At 46.4% G+C, this 16,880-nt stretch overlaps 1 protein-coding gene across 2 annotated transcripts in view; it reads right to left on the minus strand.

Moving 5' to 3' along the window:
- Positions 1-7,722: 7,722 nt before the first annotated feature.
- Positions 7,723-16,880, minus strand: part of TMEM245 (transmembrane protein 245) — a 97,605-nt gene continuing 88,447 nt past the window's right edge. For both annotated transcript variants that reach the window (XM_056116996.1, XM_056116995.1), the window contains one exon: positions 7,723-12,482. In XM_056116996.1, the coding sequence (XP_055972971.1) occupies positions 12,437-12,482 (46 nt within the window). In that variant the 3' untranslated portion in view covers positions 7,723-12,436. The remainder of the gene's footprint in view (positions 12,483-16,880) is intronic.

Raw genomic sequence — 16,880 nt, forward strand, 5'->3', positions numbered from 1 at the left:
CGCCGCGGCCCCGCCGCTGCCCGCGCGCCGCCGGAGGCCCCGCCCCCAGGGAACGCCCCGCCCCCGGACGCCCCGCCCACCCGGCCCCGCCGCTCCGGGATAGGCTGGCCCTGCGGCCCCGCGGCCGCGACGCCCCGCCCGCCCCGCCCCGCCGCTCCGGGATAGGCTCGCCCTTTGGCCCCGCCCACCGCGCTGACCCCGCCTCCAGGGGCCCCGGTCCCGGGTCTCGTTGTCTGTCTCCTCCTCCGGTCTCCAGCGAATTCAGAGCACCTTTCCCCCTCCTAGGAACGGAGAAACCAGACACCTGAGAGCCTCCCACGGCCACGTGGCCTCTTCTCCGGGCCGGGACAAGCGTTTCCAGCTAAAGCTTCCTGTAGTCTTCACACTGGATGGTTGGGTCCTAATCCTGAATTCCAGCGCTGGAGTAGAAAGTGTTTTAGGAGCACAATTAAGTATTTCTGTAAGGAGGCTTTAAGCCCTGGACAGGAATTCTATCTGCACTGTTATTCAGGGCTATCTCAGCATGGTTTTATACCCCTCTGTCTAGCTTCTTTTTTTCTTTCTGTAGTGTGTGTGTGTGTGTGTACACATGAGTGCATGAGACAGTGCTCAGCTCTTACTGCCAGTTCTGTGCTCAGGAATAACTCTTGGGGGCTCCAGGGATCATATGTTGGGCCTGGCTTCCAACTGGGGTTGGCTGTGTGCAAGGCTAGTGCCCTATCCTCTCTATCCACCTCCATCCCTCCTTTTCTGATCATATCTTTAAACAACAAATTGGGCTGGATTAAAGAGGAAATATTGCGAATGCAACCATGTAAATACTGAGAGCAACCAAGGAGAGAGTGAAGGGTAAATAGAGTGGGGAAATCTCCAGACTACTATTCAAGAATTACATTTTAAAACTCATTTTTAAAATGGCACGCGCCCTAGTGCTTAGCACAGAGCAGTTTCTTAACTGTTCATTGATCATTAGTGTAATTCAAGTAAGGATGGAAAGTAGACATGTGAAAAAGTGTTCATCATACTTATCAGGGAAATGCACGTCAAAATGACAATGAGGTATTATTTCCAGTGAGAATGGCACATATCAAACATACAGGAACAACCAGGGCAGAGGGGATGTGAAGAAAAAGCAACCTCACTCACTATTGATGGGAATGCTCTCTGGTTCAGCCTCTATGGAAACAGTATGGAGATTTCTCCAAAAAGTAATAGCGCCTCCATAATGAACCAACAATTCCAGTTCTTAGCATCTTTCCCCAAACACAAAAACATTAACTCAGAAGATATATGCACACCATAGCTCGCGAAAAGGATTCATCACGATTGACTGTATCTACACTATAACCAAGCTCATTGAGGTTTCTCAGCAGTTCAGGATGCTGCTCTGTCTAAGGTTCATCGATTTAAAGAAGGCCTTTGATTCTATTGAGACTGAAGAGGTCATCAAAGCCCTAGCCAAACAGGGCGTTCAAACTCAGTTCATCAGGATCCTCCGTGAGCTGTATTACGGGTTCACCACCAAGATCTCATCATTCTACAAGGAAGTGATCATCGATGTAAAGAGAGGGGCATGGCAGGGAGATAACATTTCACCGAAACTCTTCAGTGCCACCCTCAAAAACGTCATGCAATGACTGCAATGGGAAGGAATGGATGTGAAGATAGACGGTTGGCAACTACACCATCTCCACTTCGCTGATGACATCGTTCTAACAACACCAAACATTAGCCAAGCAGCACAAATGCTGGCTGACTTTGACCGTGAGTGTGGAAAGGTTGGACTGCAGCTGAATCTCACGAAGACAATGTTTATGAAAAATAAACTCGTTTCTGACGTTCCATTCGCTCTCAATGGAATGAACATCTCCGAATGTAGCAGTTATGTGTACCTAGATCGAGAACTCAACATGACAAATAAACTGGCACCTGAGCTGCGCAGGAGGAAGAGAGCAGCGTGGAACGCCTTCAAGAGCGAAGAACTAGCCAAGAGGACGAAGAACCTACAGTTCCAGGCACATCTCCTCGACTCCACCGTTCTCCCTGCACTAATATACGCCTCAGAGACCTGGTTCCTACAAAAACAGGATGAGAACGCTATTCGGGTCACCCAACAAGGAATCAAAAGAGCTATGCTTGAAGTATCACGCTTCACTCAAGTGAGAGAAGGAATCCGGAGTTCTGACCTCTGTTGATGATCAAGAATCAGGGACGCTGTCTCATTTGCCAAGGTGTCAAAAATCAGATAGGCTGGATGCAATATTCGACTTGCATTATTTGGACTAGAGCGGTTACCGACTGGATTCCAGGTGACATCAAAAGAACACGTGGCCGCCCACCTACGAGATGGTCAGACTTCTTCCTCAAGACCCTGAGCAAATGGTTTGAGGCTCTTTGTGTTCCTATTAGCAAGCAGACGCCATTGGGCTATACTAGCACGTGACCGGGACAAATGCAGACGTTACTGGCGCTCGCTTGAGCAAATCGATGAGTAGGGGGATATCAACTGATCAAGTGATGCTCACGGCAAAACTGAGTACAATAGCAGGATGTGGAAGCAGCCCAAATGTCCAATGATAGATGAACGAATAAAAAAGTTGTAGTGCATGTGAAAACACACACACTGGAATACTAAGCGGCAGTAAATGAAATCTCACAGCTTTCTGCGAACTGGATAGATCCAGAAGACACCATGTTACTGGAATGAGGGGGAAGGAGAGGACAAATATCAGATGATCAACTCACATGTGGTAAATAGAAAAACAAAGGAAAAAACATACGACAGACCCTGAGCCTTGGATTATAAAGCTCATATTACTTAAGGGGATAAGGGGTCAAGTGGACCAGAAGTAACAATGACAGTGGTATAGGGTTTGGGGACACTTTGATGGTGGTGAAACATGTAACTGTACAACAAAAAATTACGTGTTAACACTATCAAATGCCCCCTAAACTACAACTTTTTTGTAAAAAAGAAGACTGAGGCTGGAGAGATAGTACTTCCGTTAAGGTACTTACTTGCCTTGCACATGGCTGACCTGGGTTGAATCACCAGCATCCCATATGGTCCCCAAGCACAGCCAGGAGTGATTCTTGAGTGCAGAGCCAGGAGTAACTCCTGAGTATCACTAGGTACGACCCCAAAATAAACAAAACAAACCAAAAGCAAAAAACCCAAAAAGCAAAAAAGAAAGGCAAGTTAAGAACCATTAGCCCCCAAGTGACAGTGAGAGGAATAGGTGAACACTTCTTACCTTAAGCCACAAGGCTACTGCAAACACTTTGTAATCCTAGGGTTGGCTTGCAGAGATAATACAGGGATTACGGCCTTTGCTTTGCAGATAGCTGACCCGGGTTTGAATCATGGGTGTCACATATGGTCCTTTGAGCACTGCCAGTAGTGATTTCTGAGCATATAGCCAGGAGTAAGCCCTGAGCACTGTTGAGTGGGGCCCAAAAGAACAACAGCAAGAGTCCTAGACTTAATAGGCTGAAGTATTTGTTCACTGTGAATAAGCAAAAGCTGCCAATGAGTAGCCAGAGTTAAAAGTATCGGAGGTTAAATTATCCACTTAAGGTGCTTGCTTGTCTTTCATACAGCAGTCTAGGTTTTGATTCCCAATATCTCAGATAGTCCCCCCAAAATGCCAGGAGTGATCCCTGAGCACAGGGTTCAAAGGAAGCCTTAAGCACAGTCAGATGTGGCCTTTAAAACCAAAATAAGTAAGTGAATGGGCAGAGCCTGGCAAGCTACCCATGACGTATTCAATATGCCAAACACAGTAAGAAGTCTCACGACGGAGACATTACTGGGCCCGCTCGAGCAAATCGATGAACAACGGGAGGATAGTGACAGTGACAGTGTAAAGTAAGTGAATAACTCCTCACCCCTTTAACCTTTGTCTTCATCTGTAAGATCCGATTGATGAGTTAACTGAGCATTAGTATCTTGAGGTGTCAAAAAGCCCTTTCTCAAGCACTGCTGAAACTGTTCTCACGTGGGTACAGCTGCCTGCTGCTCAGGTATGCTGTGGGGTCCGAGAGCCCTAGAGCTAGGCTTCCTTGCTTCACTCAAGATCTGCCAAGTATTTTGTTTTGTTTTTGCAGTACTAGAGATTGAATCTTGGACCTCACACATGCAAGTCAGTGCTCTACCATATCCATGCCCCTAAAACGTACACTTCTTTCCCTCTTCACAACTTAATTCTTTCTTAGATACCACAAGGCCTACTTTCCCCCATCCAAAGAGAGCTTGGCTCAGTTTCTGACCTTTTCACTGCTTTAAGACACCCCAATTCCCACCCCAGAGAAGGGTAGGTAAGAGCCCTCCCCACCCCAAAGGACCCAGCCCCGGCAGTCAAAAACCTCCAGAACTCAGGGATGGGTATTTGATCACTGTAAAATTGAAACCCAAGCCCAAAAATTTGTAAGTCATGATGTACTGTACCTCATGATGTCTTACTAATAAAAATTTTAAAAATAAATAAATTAAAAAAAAACAAACATCCAGAACTCAACTGTCACCATGCTCACAGCCACTCTCCACACACTCAGGCCGAGCCTCACCCACGAGTGAACCCCCAGAAAACCCAGGTAGACGGGTCTTTGTGACTGAGAACTCTGGGTTCAATGGGACTGGGAATGTAGACCCTCTGCCCGTATCCCCATTTCTGGCAACTCAGCAGTCATGCTCATAAACCACCTCTGGCTGGCGCCAGATAATCTCATCACAGGCCACCATCCAGACCGCATGTCCTTCTTTCCTGGAAGGGAGCAGAACATGACACTCACCATAACCATGCCCCCGGACCCCACGCCTGGCTGTTTCACTCAAGGCACCCCAGAGGGGGGCGGACAAGAGCCCTCCCCACCCCAAGAGACCCAGTCCCGGCAGCCGAAAACCTTCAGAAATCAACTGCTTCCATGTTCACTGCCGCTCTCCACACGCTTAGGCCAAGCCTAACCCACGAGTGAACCTATTCCTGGACCATGGAGCCGCATACCACACAGCACCCAAACTCCAAGAATACTGTACCACTTTTGATGGGGTTCATAGTAGGCAACCAATCTTAGAGGTAATTTTTTTTTTTACAGATATATAAAAGTGCACAAGGCTCAACTTTTAACAACATGTTAGTGGTCTCTTATAGAAGGGCTTAATGGCCCCTGGGTGATATGTAACAATCTTCACACTCTTTCCTCCAAGGAAACTTTTTTTGTAGTATTTTTGGCGGTTTTTCATAACAAATAATACGAAATATATTATTTCAATTCTGCTTTGGGACAGGAATTGGGGTTTGGGATGGAAACATCCGAAATATGGTGGTGGGAAGATGTAATGGTGGTGGGATTGGTGTTTGAATATTAAATGTAATCAAATATTGTGAACTACTTTATAAAATAAAAAAAAATTAACCCCTTCTCCCCCACATTCCTCTGGCCCATCTTCCCTCACATAAGCTGCGCCTCCTTTATTCAGACCCGTCCATCTGGTGCCAAAAGAAAAGGGAAGACGTACGCCTAAGAGGCTCAGGGGCGGCTTTGTGAAAATCTGATTTCACTCAAGATCCAATTTCTCAACAGAAATGAGACTAAGTTCACCGCATGATTCATTTATCACTAGGAATTTTATTTCAAAATATAAATATTTTACATTTACAAAAAAGTGACATCAGTAGGTTATCAAAGCAAGTTAAAGCTACGAAACAGCAGTGGTGAGAATAAAGAACATTGTTGCACTTGAATAATCTTTTCTTACTTTCCAACCCTCTCTCCTTTGCCCGAGAATGCAGAGAAGATACATTTTTGAAAAGTAACAGTTTAAAGCAATTACAACTATATATCTAAGCAGAATTTCACAATTATGTGGTGTTTTGAAACACATTCAGTCACCAAAACCTGTATAGCACTGCTTAAAGACAGTAAGGAATTTTCTTTGGGATAGCCATAATGAAAGCTTTGGGGCCACTGAAATTAAAACAGACAGACAGACAGACAAACCAAAGGAAAAAAAAAAAACAGCATTTGATTATAAACTGAAAGTGTTGTTACTTGAAGATTTGTTTCTACACCTTTCCCTGTGAAATAGGAAGCCAGAAGAAAAATAAGAGATCATGCATGGGTTCAAAAAATCTGGACCTGGTGTCAGAAAAATTCTGCTACAGAATTCTGACTCCATCCTTTTTGAGGTGTAATGGGGGAAGAAAAAAAACAAACAAACCCACAAGAACTTGAGCCTCCTTCCAGGATCTCATCTGATAATACGTAACCCCAGCATCATCTTACAGCACTGTGAGGAAACCAGCCTGGAAGTTATAAAGTGCCATACAAAAATGTTATTAAGACAGATCACTCTATCAACCACACCATCTGATCTTCAAAAGAACATGAAAAATGTAGCACAAATACTGCTTTGACACACCATAGGTGGGAAAGAATATAAGTACAGCTTTGAATGACAAGTAGGTTTCTCTCTTGTATCTCATTAAACTTTGAGATTTGTTTATGGTTGGATCTGGTACCATGGTAACAGAGAATTTAGCATTCAGAGTTTCCATGAAGAATGTCCTCGAAAAGAGCCGTAAACTTATTTGAGAGTCCTGTTTCCCAAAGGACAGTAGTCCTTTGAGAGGCTGGGGGTTGAGGGAGTGCGGTGGGGGCTAGGGGGCTGGGGAGGGGGGCGCCTGCAGTTTAAAGTCAAGTAAGTCTGGTAAACACAGTCTTTGTCCTCTACTAGAAATTCACAGTCTAGGACGGCATGCTGGAAACTCTTACAAGTCCTACAGAAAGGAAACAAACCCAGCATTCCTCAGTTTTAATTGACTGTGGAGTCCCCTCCCCCAGACATACTTTGTTCTCTTACAACATGTAACAACATTCCGTGGAACGGCTGCTATAAAGAGCACATTTCCTCCAGTGCTACTCACTGGGAGGGAGAAGGAGAATAGAACATAGAAGAGTGAGAGGAAAATCGTACTCTGAACTGTCACCCACCCGCTCCGTGGGCCTGAGAAAAGTCACTTTGCCTCCAGCTGTCTCCTATTCCAGAACTGACAGGTCCGCCTACTGCCTACTTACACGTGGTCCATTGTAGCAGGAGATGTCCCAGAGAAGGCCTTAATGTACAAGTCTCTTGTTATTGCTGGTTTTTTCTTAGGGGGGTGGGCGCTACCCTCAGCTCTGCTCAAGGGGCTCCTCCTGGCTCTGTGTCTGGAGTACCACATGAAGCCTGGGTTTGAACCTGAGCCTTCCACATGCAGAACATTCACTCAGCCCACTGGGCCACCTTGCCAGTCCCTCTTGATTTTTTTTTTGGTTTTTCTTTTTTTGGGGGGGGGGGGGGTGGAAGGGGGAGCCAGACTTACTCCTGGCTCTGCACTCAGTGACACTCCAGGTAGACTAAGCCAGGTCAGCCGCATGCAAGGCTAGCGTCCTACCAGCTGAACTACTCCCTCTCCCCTCCCCCACGAGCTGTCAAAACATGACTACTGAGTGGTTTCACACAAGGTTTTTTTTGTTTTGTTTTGGTATTTTTTTTTTTTTTGCAGGTCCCTCAAGAAAGTAATGGAGGGGCCGAAGCAATAGTCCAGTGGGGGAGAGTGTCTGCTTTGCACGCAGTCAACCCGGGTTCAACCCACAGCACCCCAGATGAGCACTGCCAGGAGTAATTCCTGAACGCAGAGCCAGGAGTAACCCCTGAGTATCACCTGGTGTGACCCAAAAAGCAAAAACAAGAGAAAGTAATGGATAACTTTGGTGACAAATGGAAAGAAATCCAGGAAAACAAAAAATACTTATTCTGAGTTGGAAGGGGCACTTGGCAGCGTGTTGACGGAGCTAGTTCATCTGTCAAGTACAGATGCAAATGCTCCTGGAAAGGTCTGGAAGATGTCCAGAGCACAGGTCAGGACCAGGGTCTAGGAGGGTCTACAGGGTTTCTCCCTATATGTGTTGAAGTTGGGCCGGAGCAATAGCATAGCGGGTAGGGCGTTTGCCTTATACTTGGCCGATCTGGGTTCGATTCCTCCGCCCCTCTTGGAGAGCCCGGCAAACTACCGAGTGTATTCTGCCCGCACAGCAAAGCCTGGCAAGCTACCCGTAACGTATTCGATATGTCAAACACAGTAACAAGTCTCACAATGGAGACGTTACTGGTGCCCGCTGGAGAAAATCTATAAACAACGGGAGGACAGTGCTACAGCGCTACAGTGTTGAGGTCAGCTCTGTCCAACTCATCTAAACTGAATTTACACCACAGCCCTAACGTAGCAGCTTTCAGGATATTACGGCAGCAGCATACCCAAAAGGATAAATTACAACCAAAATAAGAACAGGGAGCTATAAGGGGTCACAAAGGATTCATATGAAAACCAGGTTAGCCAGTGACCTCATGCAAATCGACTAACTGGAACACTGTGTGTGTGTGTGTGTGTGTGTGTGTGTGTGTGTGTGTGTGTGTGTGTAAATACAGTATTGCCTTAACACTTGCTAGGGTACCCTCCCACCATGCAGAGTCACAGTCTCTCTCTCTCTCCACCAACTTCAGATGCCAAAGGACAACTGGGCCAGGGAACCCCACCCTTGCCATTTTTAAAATAAGGCCGGTGTCTAACTGCTTGTCGGGGCTCGCTTCCAGGAACTGAGTAGGACGGGAATTTTGAAACTGCAACAAGACTTCTGACATGAAGTCTTTCTGGGGAGAGTCCTGTGCCCTGCGCTCTCCCAGGAGAGATGCGTGTCGCATGCAGAGCATGGATCACCTGCTGCCTCCTCCCAGGCTACACCAGTGGTTCTCAGATGGGGGTCACACAGCCTTACCTGTGACCCCCAGGATAGCATACAGGGCCACAGCTGGTGAGGAGGAGGGCAACCGGTGGGTGGGGAGGGTCCCAGGAAGGAAACAAGCTTGGAAGGGGACCATGTAAGGAAAAAGGTGGAGAAACACTGGCTTGGACTCAACAAGAAATGTGAAGCTGAAACTGACCTTTGCAGGGGGCTAAGGGGGGTGGGGAAACACAGCTATGCTCAGGGCTTACTCCTGGATCTGTGCTCAGGGAACCAGAGGTGTTGGGGACTGAGCCCAGTTAGGCCCTGTGCAAGGCAAGTGCCTTACCCACTGTATTATTGTTCCAGCTCCGAAAGTGGATGTTTAGTAAAGTTATAAAACTTAAGACATAGGGTTTCTGCACTTGCGTTTTATTTGGGGGGGGGGGGGGGGGGAGGCAGGGCAGGTGTGTAGGGGACTCATGTCCAAGGGTACTCAGGGGTTATTCCTGGCTCTGCACTCAGGAATTATTCCTGGCAGTGCTCAGTGAACCATATGGGACACTGGGGTTGAATGCAAGGGTCTGCCACGTAAAAGGAGATCAATCATCCCAAATACTCCAGGCCCTGCACTTCGGTTTTATGGAGGTTACGTCTCCCTTCATCAAAGCACTGTCCCCCAGGGAAACTTTTGGGTCAAATCTTGAGAATCTGGGCGTTCCCCATCTTCAAGACTTGATCTATAGACACCTTCCTTTTCATGCCATTTGATCTACTACCTCCTTGTTGTCTGGAAGGGTGTCTGGGGACATTTTTGTCTGGGTCTACGGGTTCCTAGAAGACCCCCCCACCCCAAGTCTGTGAATCTTCTAAGTATGTAGGCAGTTCCTGGGGCAATTGAAAATTCTTTTTGGGGGAGGATGGGAAGCTAGAGGGGGGCGCGGGAAGCTGGAGGGGGGGCGCACGCAAACACACACACTCCTCTGCCTACGTAGGGCTTACTCGGACTCTGTGTTCAGGGATCACGCCTGGCAGTTCCTCAACACCACATGTGGTGCTGGGGATGGTAACGAGTCAGGTGCCCACGAGGCAAGTGCCTTACCTGGTGCACTAGAGCTCTGGCCTCACATTTCTTGTAAATGCTTCACTCTGGGAACAAGCCTGTCACCGCTCACTCTGACTGCTCTGAGCTGCCCTTTCTGTCTCCAACAGGAGCCTTGTATTAGCTAAGGGTTAGGGGCTTTTGTGTAGTTCTGAAATTCACTTTATACATCTGAAAGCACCTTTAAGGAACATTGCCTACATACGCACCCCAAGCCACGGTGTTTATTTTCCCAATATAATTACAGTGCACGAATTACAGCTGAAAACTTAATAGTATTTGGAAACAAACCTGATTTCTCTTTCAACCCTTTGTACGCAATTTTTTTCATCTGAGCAATACCCATGACCCAGCTAAGATTTAATAAGGGAGAAAAAGCCTTTCCCTGATGCGTTATACCCTACAACGCTGTTCAGAGTCTGGCAAGGAACCTAGAATTTGGCACACTTTCAGCAAACTTTTTTTTTTCTTTCTGAATTAGTGACTGAGTCACTAACTAAAGAAAAGAGTGAGTTATTGAGCGGCTAAGGTAACCCTTGGTCGTAGATCAGAGTTTAATCACTGAGGAACTTGTGATGGAAAGAACAAATATACATGTTTATTGTATAAACCGAGACCTCACCTCAGAGTAACTTTTATTTTGTTTCTTCTTTTTGGGTCACACCTGGTATGCACAGGGGTTACTCCTGGCTCTGCACTCAGGAATTACTCCTGGCGGTGCTCAGGGGACCATATGCAATGTTGGGGATTGTACCTGGGTCGGCCGCGTGTAAGGCAAACGCCCTACCCGCTGTGCTATCGCTCCAGCCCCCCAGAGTAACTTTTAGATGATTTTCTTAAATAATTTCAGTTAGGTTAATCATCATCATTTATGCTTCTTAATGAGGATACGTTAGGGGAAAAAAAATTTTTTTTAAACAAAAAACTTTCAAATATCCTCCCAAAAGGTAAGCTCTGATCCTACAAATGCTTTCTCCTTCATATTCTCTTGAAGTCCGAGAAAGAGCCTGAGGACTGTGATCTTTAGCAGACAGCCCGAGAGGAAAAAGCTGAGTTCCCGTCCCAGACTCACTTCCAGCACGAGTAGGAATACCTACCTCGCAGCACTGGGAAAACTGCCCGAGGAAGCAGAAGAAACACTGTAATTTGACAGTCTGCAAACTATGAAGGGGTCCGAAAGCTCTCAGGTCCAACACTATTAAACTTCCTGACTTTGAGTTGGTCACTGCTCTGAACCTCAGCGTCCCCATCTGTGTGAAAACTTATTGTAAAAGAATATAAAACTCTACGTAAGCTGATGTGCAATCCTCTGCTCGCCCAGAAAGGTTGAGGGGGAAGCACTAATACTGGTTATTGTGACACTGAGCATTATTTTTAAAAGTTATCATTTAATTCAACAAGCATTCACCCAGTGTCCTCTGAGCAAGGCACTGTGCTAAGCCGTGGAGAAAGACCTCAGGGATATAAAATCTACTGCTAATAAGTAACTATTTGGTGGAATTCCAAACAACGAAATGGCTATACACTGACCAAACCAGAGCCTGCCACACCTGAGAGTTTTCACCTGAAACATTTGGAAAGGAAAGATGTAACCACAACAGGAATCCTATCATACTGTTACCATGAACATGAAGCTTAATAGGTATTTTTACTCCTAGTGGGGGAGGCCAAGGTTTTGTTTTGTTTTTGCTTTTTGGGTCACTCCCAGCATGCTCAGGGGTTACTCCTGGGTCTTCACTCAGGAATTACCTCCTGGAGGTGCTGGGGGAGCATATGGGATGCCGGGGATGGAACCTGGGTCGGCCGCATGCAAGGCAAATGCCCTACCTGCTGTGCTATTGCTCCAGCCCCAGGAGGCCAAGTTTTAAAAACGTGGCAATGGTGTCTTGGTTTCTTGAGTGAGAGAAGAAAGAGTCAGGGAAGGAAATCTTGCAGTCTTTAGGGACCTCCTGTCATTGCTGGAGATGAACTGAACTCCACACAAGCTCCAGCTCATACCTACGATCTGTTCTTTCTCACAGAGGCCCCCGCTTGGTGGGAGAAGTGTGGAAGGGTCCTTCTTCCTGCTCCAGCAATAGCATACTAGAAGGCAAGAGGCCGCATGACTCAGAAGTGACTGGCACAGGAAAATCGAAAGAACTGATTGCTTAAAGCTGCTGGAGAAAGGGACATCGGAGAGACTTGCAACGGCAGGTTAGTTTAGGGTTCTTAAAATAACTTTTATAAATACATACTTTAATAGCATAGAAAACCGAAGGGGGACAACTCAAGCCATGGTACCAGTGTATAAAACGGAAACAGTTCAAGCCATCTGGGCAACAGGGAGGTAAGAAAACCACACTGCTGAGCTCCAAAGCTGTGCTGGAGACTGCAAAGCAGCCCTCAGCAAGTTCACTCTTGTCCAGGCATCCCGGAAGGCTGGGAGGCCACTCTTCTTCCCCAGGCTCTGCTCGGACAGAGCTGTCGCTCCCTCCCCAAGCTCCGCGTAGGCACGGCCGCAGGGACAGACGGCCACGCCGGGCAAACTCACTGGGGACCTTCCCGAGAGAAATCTCCGTGGTGGCCAGCAGGTCAGTCTATGGAAGATTTCATCTCCTCAGAAATGTCACGACAAGTCCTAGAAGGAAGAAAGGCAAAACAATTAAGTTTTTGCTTTGGGAAAGGAGGCAGGGGAAAAAAAAAATTTTTTTTTTAAAAGAAAACAACACAGAGACATTGTTGTAAGAAAAGGAAGGAAGCAAGAAGGGAGTGAAGAAAAAAAAATGGAGAAAGTCCTCTAGTGACTAACTGCCAAAGAACAGTTATCAGTTCTATCATGAAAGTCCTGATGAAGGTACAGAGGCAGAACTTCTACTTTATACAGTTTCTTTTTTTTTCTTTTACTATGCAGTACTTTTAATTTTTTTTTAATTGAATCACAGTGAGATACACAGTTACAAAGTTGTTCATCATTCAATTTCAGTAATATCATGTTCCAACACCCGTTCCTTCACCAGTGTGCATTTTCTCACCACCAATGTCCCCAGTTTCCCTGCCGCCCACCTCTATGGAAGGTCTCTCTCTGTCTGTCTCTCTCTCTTTCTTCTCTGTCTCCATCTCCGTCTCTGTCTCTCTCTCTTTCTCTCTCCCCCACCCCCATCCTCTCCTCTCCCTCCCATTTTGGGTATTATACGGTTTGCAACACAGATACTGAAAGGTTATCACGCGGATCCCTTTACCTACTTTCAGTACTCAGTTCTTGCTCAGAGGAGATCATTTCCAACTGTTGTCATACTGGCCCGTATGAATATAGTTTCAAGGTCTCCTAGTTGTCGCTCATGGTTTAGAAAGAAGATCTCCAAGGTTGGTTCTTCTCTTTTTTGGGTCACACCCAGGGGAATGCTTAGGCTCTGCTCTCAGGAATTACCCCTGGTGCTGCTCGGAGGACTATATGGGATGCCGGGGACTGAACCCGGGTCAGAGGCATGCAAGGCAAATGCCCTCTCCCCCCGTACGATCACTCCAGCCCCAACTCCAGGGCTTTGCAGGGCCTACTTGTCTTCATCCAACGGATTCCCTTGAAACCACATGCGAGCACGTGACTGGCCAACCCTCAGTTTAGACCCAGATGGGGCCAGCCTACTGCTAAGCTGCGTTTGCTCAGCACTGCGGCGGCGAGCTTGCCTTTGCTACGTAATCTACATGCCGAAGCTTGGAGACTGTCACCCAGTCAAGTCTGATCTGTTCTGGCAGCCAAATGGTCAGCTTTTACAATGCATTTAAAAGCTCAGGCACCCAAGGACACTGGGATGAAGAAAGCCCCCAGGGAGATACAACAGTCACAGGAAGGGGAATCGAGGAATCGCCCCGTTATTCTGAGTGCAGCTGGCAGTGGGCTTTGCTGGTTTTCTGTAGTAGCTGTTTTAATAGCTGTTTTTAGTGTTTTTTTGTGGTTAGAGCTAAATCTCTCTTAAATGAGATAGTACTTTACCAGAAATGTATTTTCATCCTTCAGGTAGAAGTCACTGGGTTCTTTCACAACACCAGCAAATGACCGAGTTCAGAATGCTGGCACTTTTCAAAAACAGTTTCAGGGCTAGGGATGCAGCTCTTGGTACAGTACTTGCTCTGCATGTGTGAGACCCTAAGTGTAATCCCCCCACACTGATAAACACACACACACAAAAAAAGCAAAACCTTTTTTTGTCTTCATTCCGTTTGCAGCCACATCACTTAGACTAAGCTGTACCTTCTTACAAAGGCCAGTATTACAAAGCAATTACCTAAGTCACAGGTTTCTAAACTCATCCTGCGAAATCTTTTCAAATTTTCAAGACCCCTGCAAGTTTATTCATTCCATGATAAAGTTATGTTTTATTTTCATACCTCTAAGTGTCGGCTGTCGTACACACACATTTCTGCTTTTTCATCAGAAAACGGACCTAAATTAGACTATAACAAAGGGATCTCAAACACCAAGGACTAGCTCACAGCTGTAGAAACAAGAGATGACAGAAAGTTGTCACAGGGATAAAGCACTTAAAGATTCATAAAGCAAGAACTTGGAGCTTCGGACACAACCCCATGCTCTCTACTCATTCTGTCCCGTCGACTTCCAGGTCAAATAGTTAGCAGGGCTATGAATGCCAGGGAGAGACGAATTCAAGACCTCCCGCTTTCGCTCCATGCCAGGTGTACTCCAGTGCATCGAAGAGACCAGTTAGCTCTGTTCTTTCACTGGACCCTGCTCGGTCCCCTGTGCCTCTAGCCCCTCACCAGCACATGCTCTGCTTCCCGGTATGACTCCTGCAGCTCGGAGCCTAAGAGTGACGTGATCAAACCCTCGGTGAAGCACATGCGAAGAGGTCAACCATGCAGTGAACTTGGTTTCCTTCAGTATGTTCATACCATGGGAAAGTCCCCCGTGGATGTGAATTTTTACATGTTTTATATCCACACATACAGACACAGATCAAATCAGAGTTTCCAGCATCTGAATCACAGACAACTTTGTGAAACAGATGTTCGGCAGCACCCCTGACACCTCTATCTACCCACTAGTGCTAATAATCAAAATATCTTGAGATACCCCCAAATGCGCCCGTAGCAGGGGAGTGAAATCAAATGCCCCCACCCCAACCTCTGATTCAGTGTCTATTCATATTTATAGATTTCCAGGGTTATTATTATTGGGGGCAAGGGGAGAAAGGAACTGTTTTGTACTACATCTGGTGGTGCTCAGGGTTTACTTCTGGCTCTGTACTCGGGGATTTCTCCTAGCAGGGTTCAGGGGACCATAGACGGTGCCAGGAACTGAACCCAGGGTTGGCCATGCACACGGCAAGTGCCCTGCCCGGGCTCCTATGGCTTTGGCCCGTCACGTATGTAGATTTTCAAAGTATCATTTCACTTTATGTTTTCAGATTTGTATGGTGGTAAAGTTGGTTGCAACCCATCTCAGGATAAATTCCAGAAGGCACTCAAATCTAAGAAAACCCTGGCAAATCTTTAAAATCAGCCCCCAAGTGATCAATATTACAAAGTATTTTCCAAAGTTGAAAAGGTTTCTACACTCAACCTTCAACATTTTCAATTTTTTGTGAAACCTGCAAGTTTGAACTATCTAAGTCCTCTCAATGTTAAATAAAAAAAATTTGCCTCCAGGCAAAGATGGATAAGGTAAGATTAAGACTGCTGTTGGCCTGGTGACTGGTTTTTGTTGACAAGTAAGTTTAGCTGTAACCTTGAAATTCATACCTGCTATTCAATTCTGCCTCAGGGCCAAGAAAGTCTCCAAGAGCACTCAGGTGAAAGAAAACAAAATACAGTAAGCTGAGAAAACAGGAAGAATGTTCCATCTCAACATGACATCCTCCCGAGATGCTGAGGGTGGTGTACTTGTGTCATGTGCATCGAAAGCCCTATGGAAGTAACGTGAATATGATCTGAAACTGTTGGAAAAGAAAATGCAGAGCCCTGAGATGCAAAAATGTTTCTCTCCAACCTCACTAAGAGGCACAGCGCTAACTAATCTGAAAGACTCATGACTCTTTTAAATTCTGAAGCTATGAATAAACAGACAGTATACTGACAGCATTTTTCAGAAAAAAAAGGTAAAAGGTAAAGGCCCTCCCGTTGATCGTCGATTTGCTCGAGCGGGCCCAGTAACGTCTCCATTGGAGACTTTGTTGTTACTGTGTCTGGCATATCGAATACTCTCGGTAGCTTGCCGGGCTCTCCGAGAGGGGCAGAGGAATCGAACTCGGGTCGGCCATGTTGGCCGCTTGTAAGGCGAACGCCCTACCCGAAAAAAGGTTAAAATTCTACCTACGTCACTTAAACACGGTGCTCCCTCCCAAACAAGAAGGCTTCCTGTGCTCCTAAGAACATTAATAGAATTTCTCATAAGCAATACAGAATGTGGGTGAGGACAGCAGTGGGGTCCCCCGACTGCCTTTACAGGGTTTGATTTCTTCAAAGTTTCTGCGAGTTTTAAAAAAAGGAAAAAACACCCTAATTTATGTCACTGCCCACTATTATGTTTTAAGTGCTGGGAACCAAACCCAGGGTTTCATACATGCAAGGCATGCATTCTGCCACTGAGCTAAATCCCCTGCTGCTTAATTATTTATTTTTTTTATTTTTAGTGCTATCGCTCCAGCGATAGCACAGCGGGTAGGGCGTCTGCCTTGCACGCAGCCAACATGGCCGACCCAAGTTCGATTCCTCTGCCCCTCTCGGAGAGCCTGGCAAGCTACCGAGAGTATTCGATATGCCAGACACAGTAACAACAAAGTCTCCAATGGAGACGTTACTGGGCCCGCTCGAGCAAATCGATGATCAACGGGAGGGCCTTTACTTTACTTACTTTACTTTATTTTTAGTAGCTCAAAGTTGCTGATTCCCAGTCTCCCAGAAACAGAGACTAGGTTTGGACATACCAGCTGTGCTATCGCTCCTACCAAAAATAAGGCATATCTGGTTTGATCTTGATTTTGCTCACCTCTTTATCAAATTCCCACGGAGCAGGGCTGGG

Source organism: Sorex fumeus, unplaced genomic scaffold, assembly GCF_029834395.1.
Source record: "Sorex fumeus unplaced genomic scaffold, SorFum_2.1 ptg000034l, whole genome shotgun sequence".
NCBI classification, from domain to species: Eukaryota; Metazoa; Chordata; class Mammalia; order Eulipotyphla; family Soricidae; genus Sorex; species Sorex fumeus.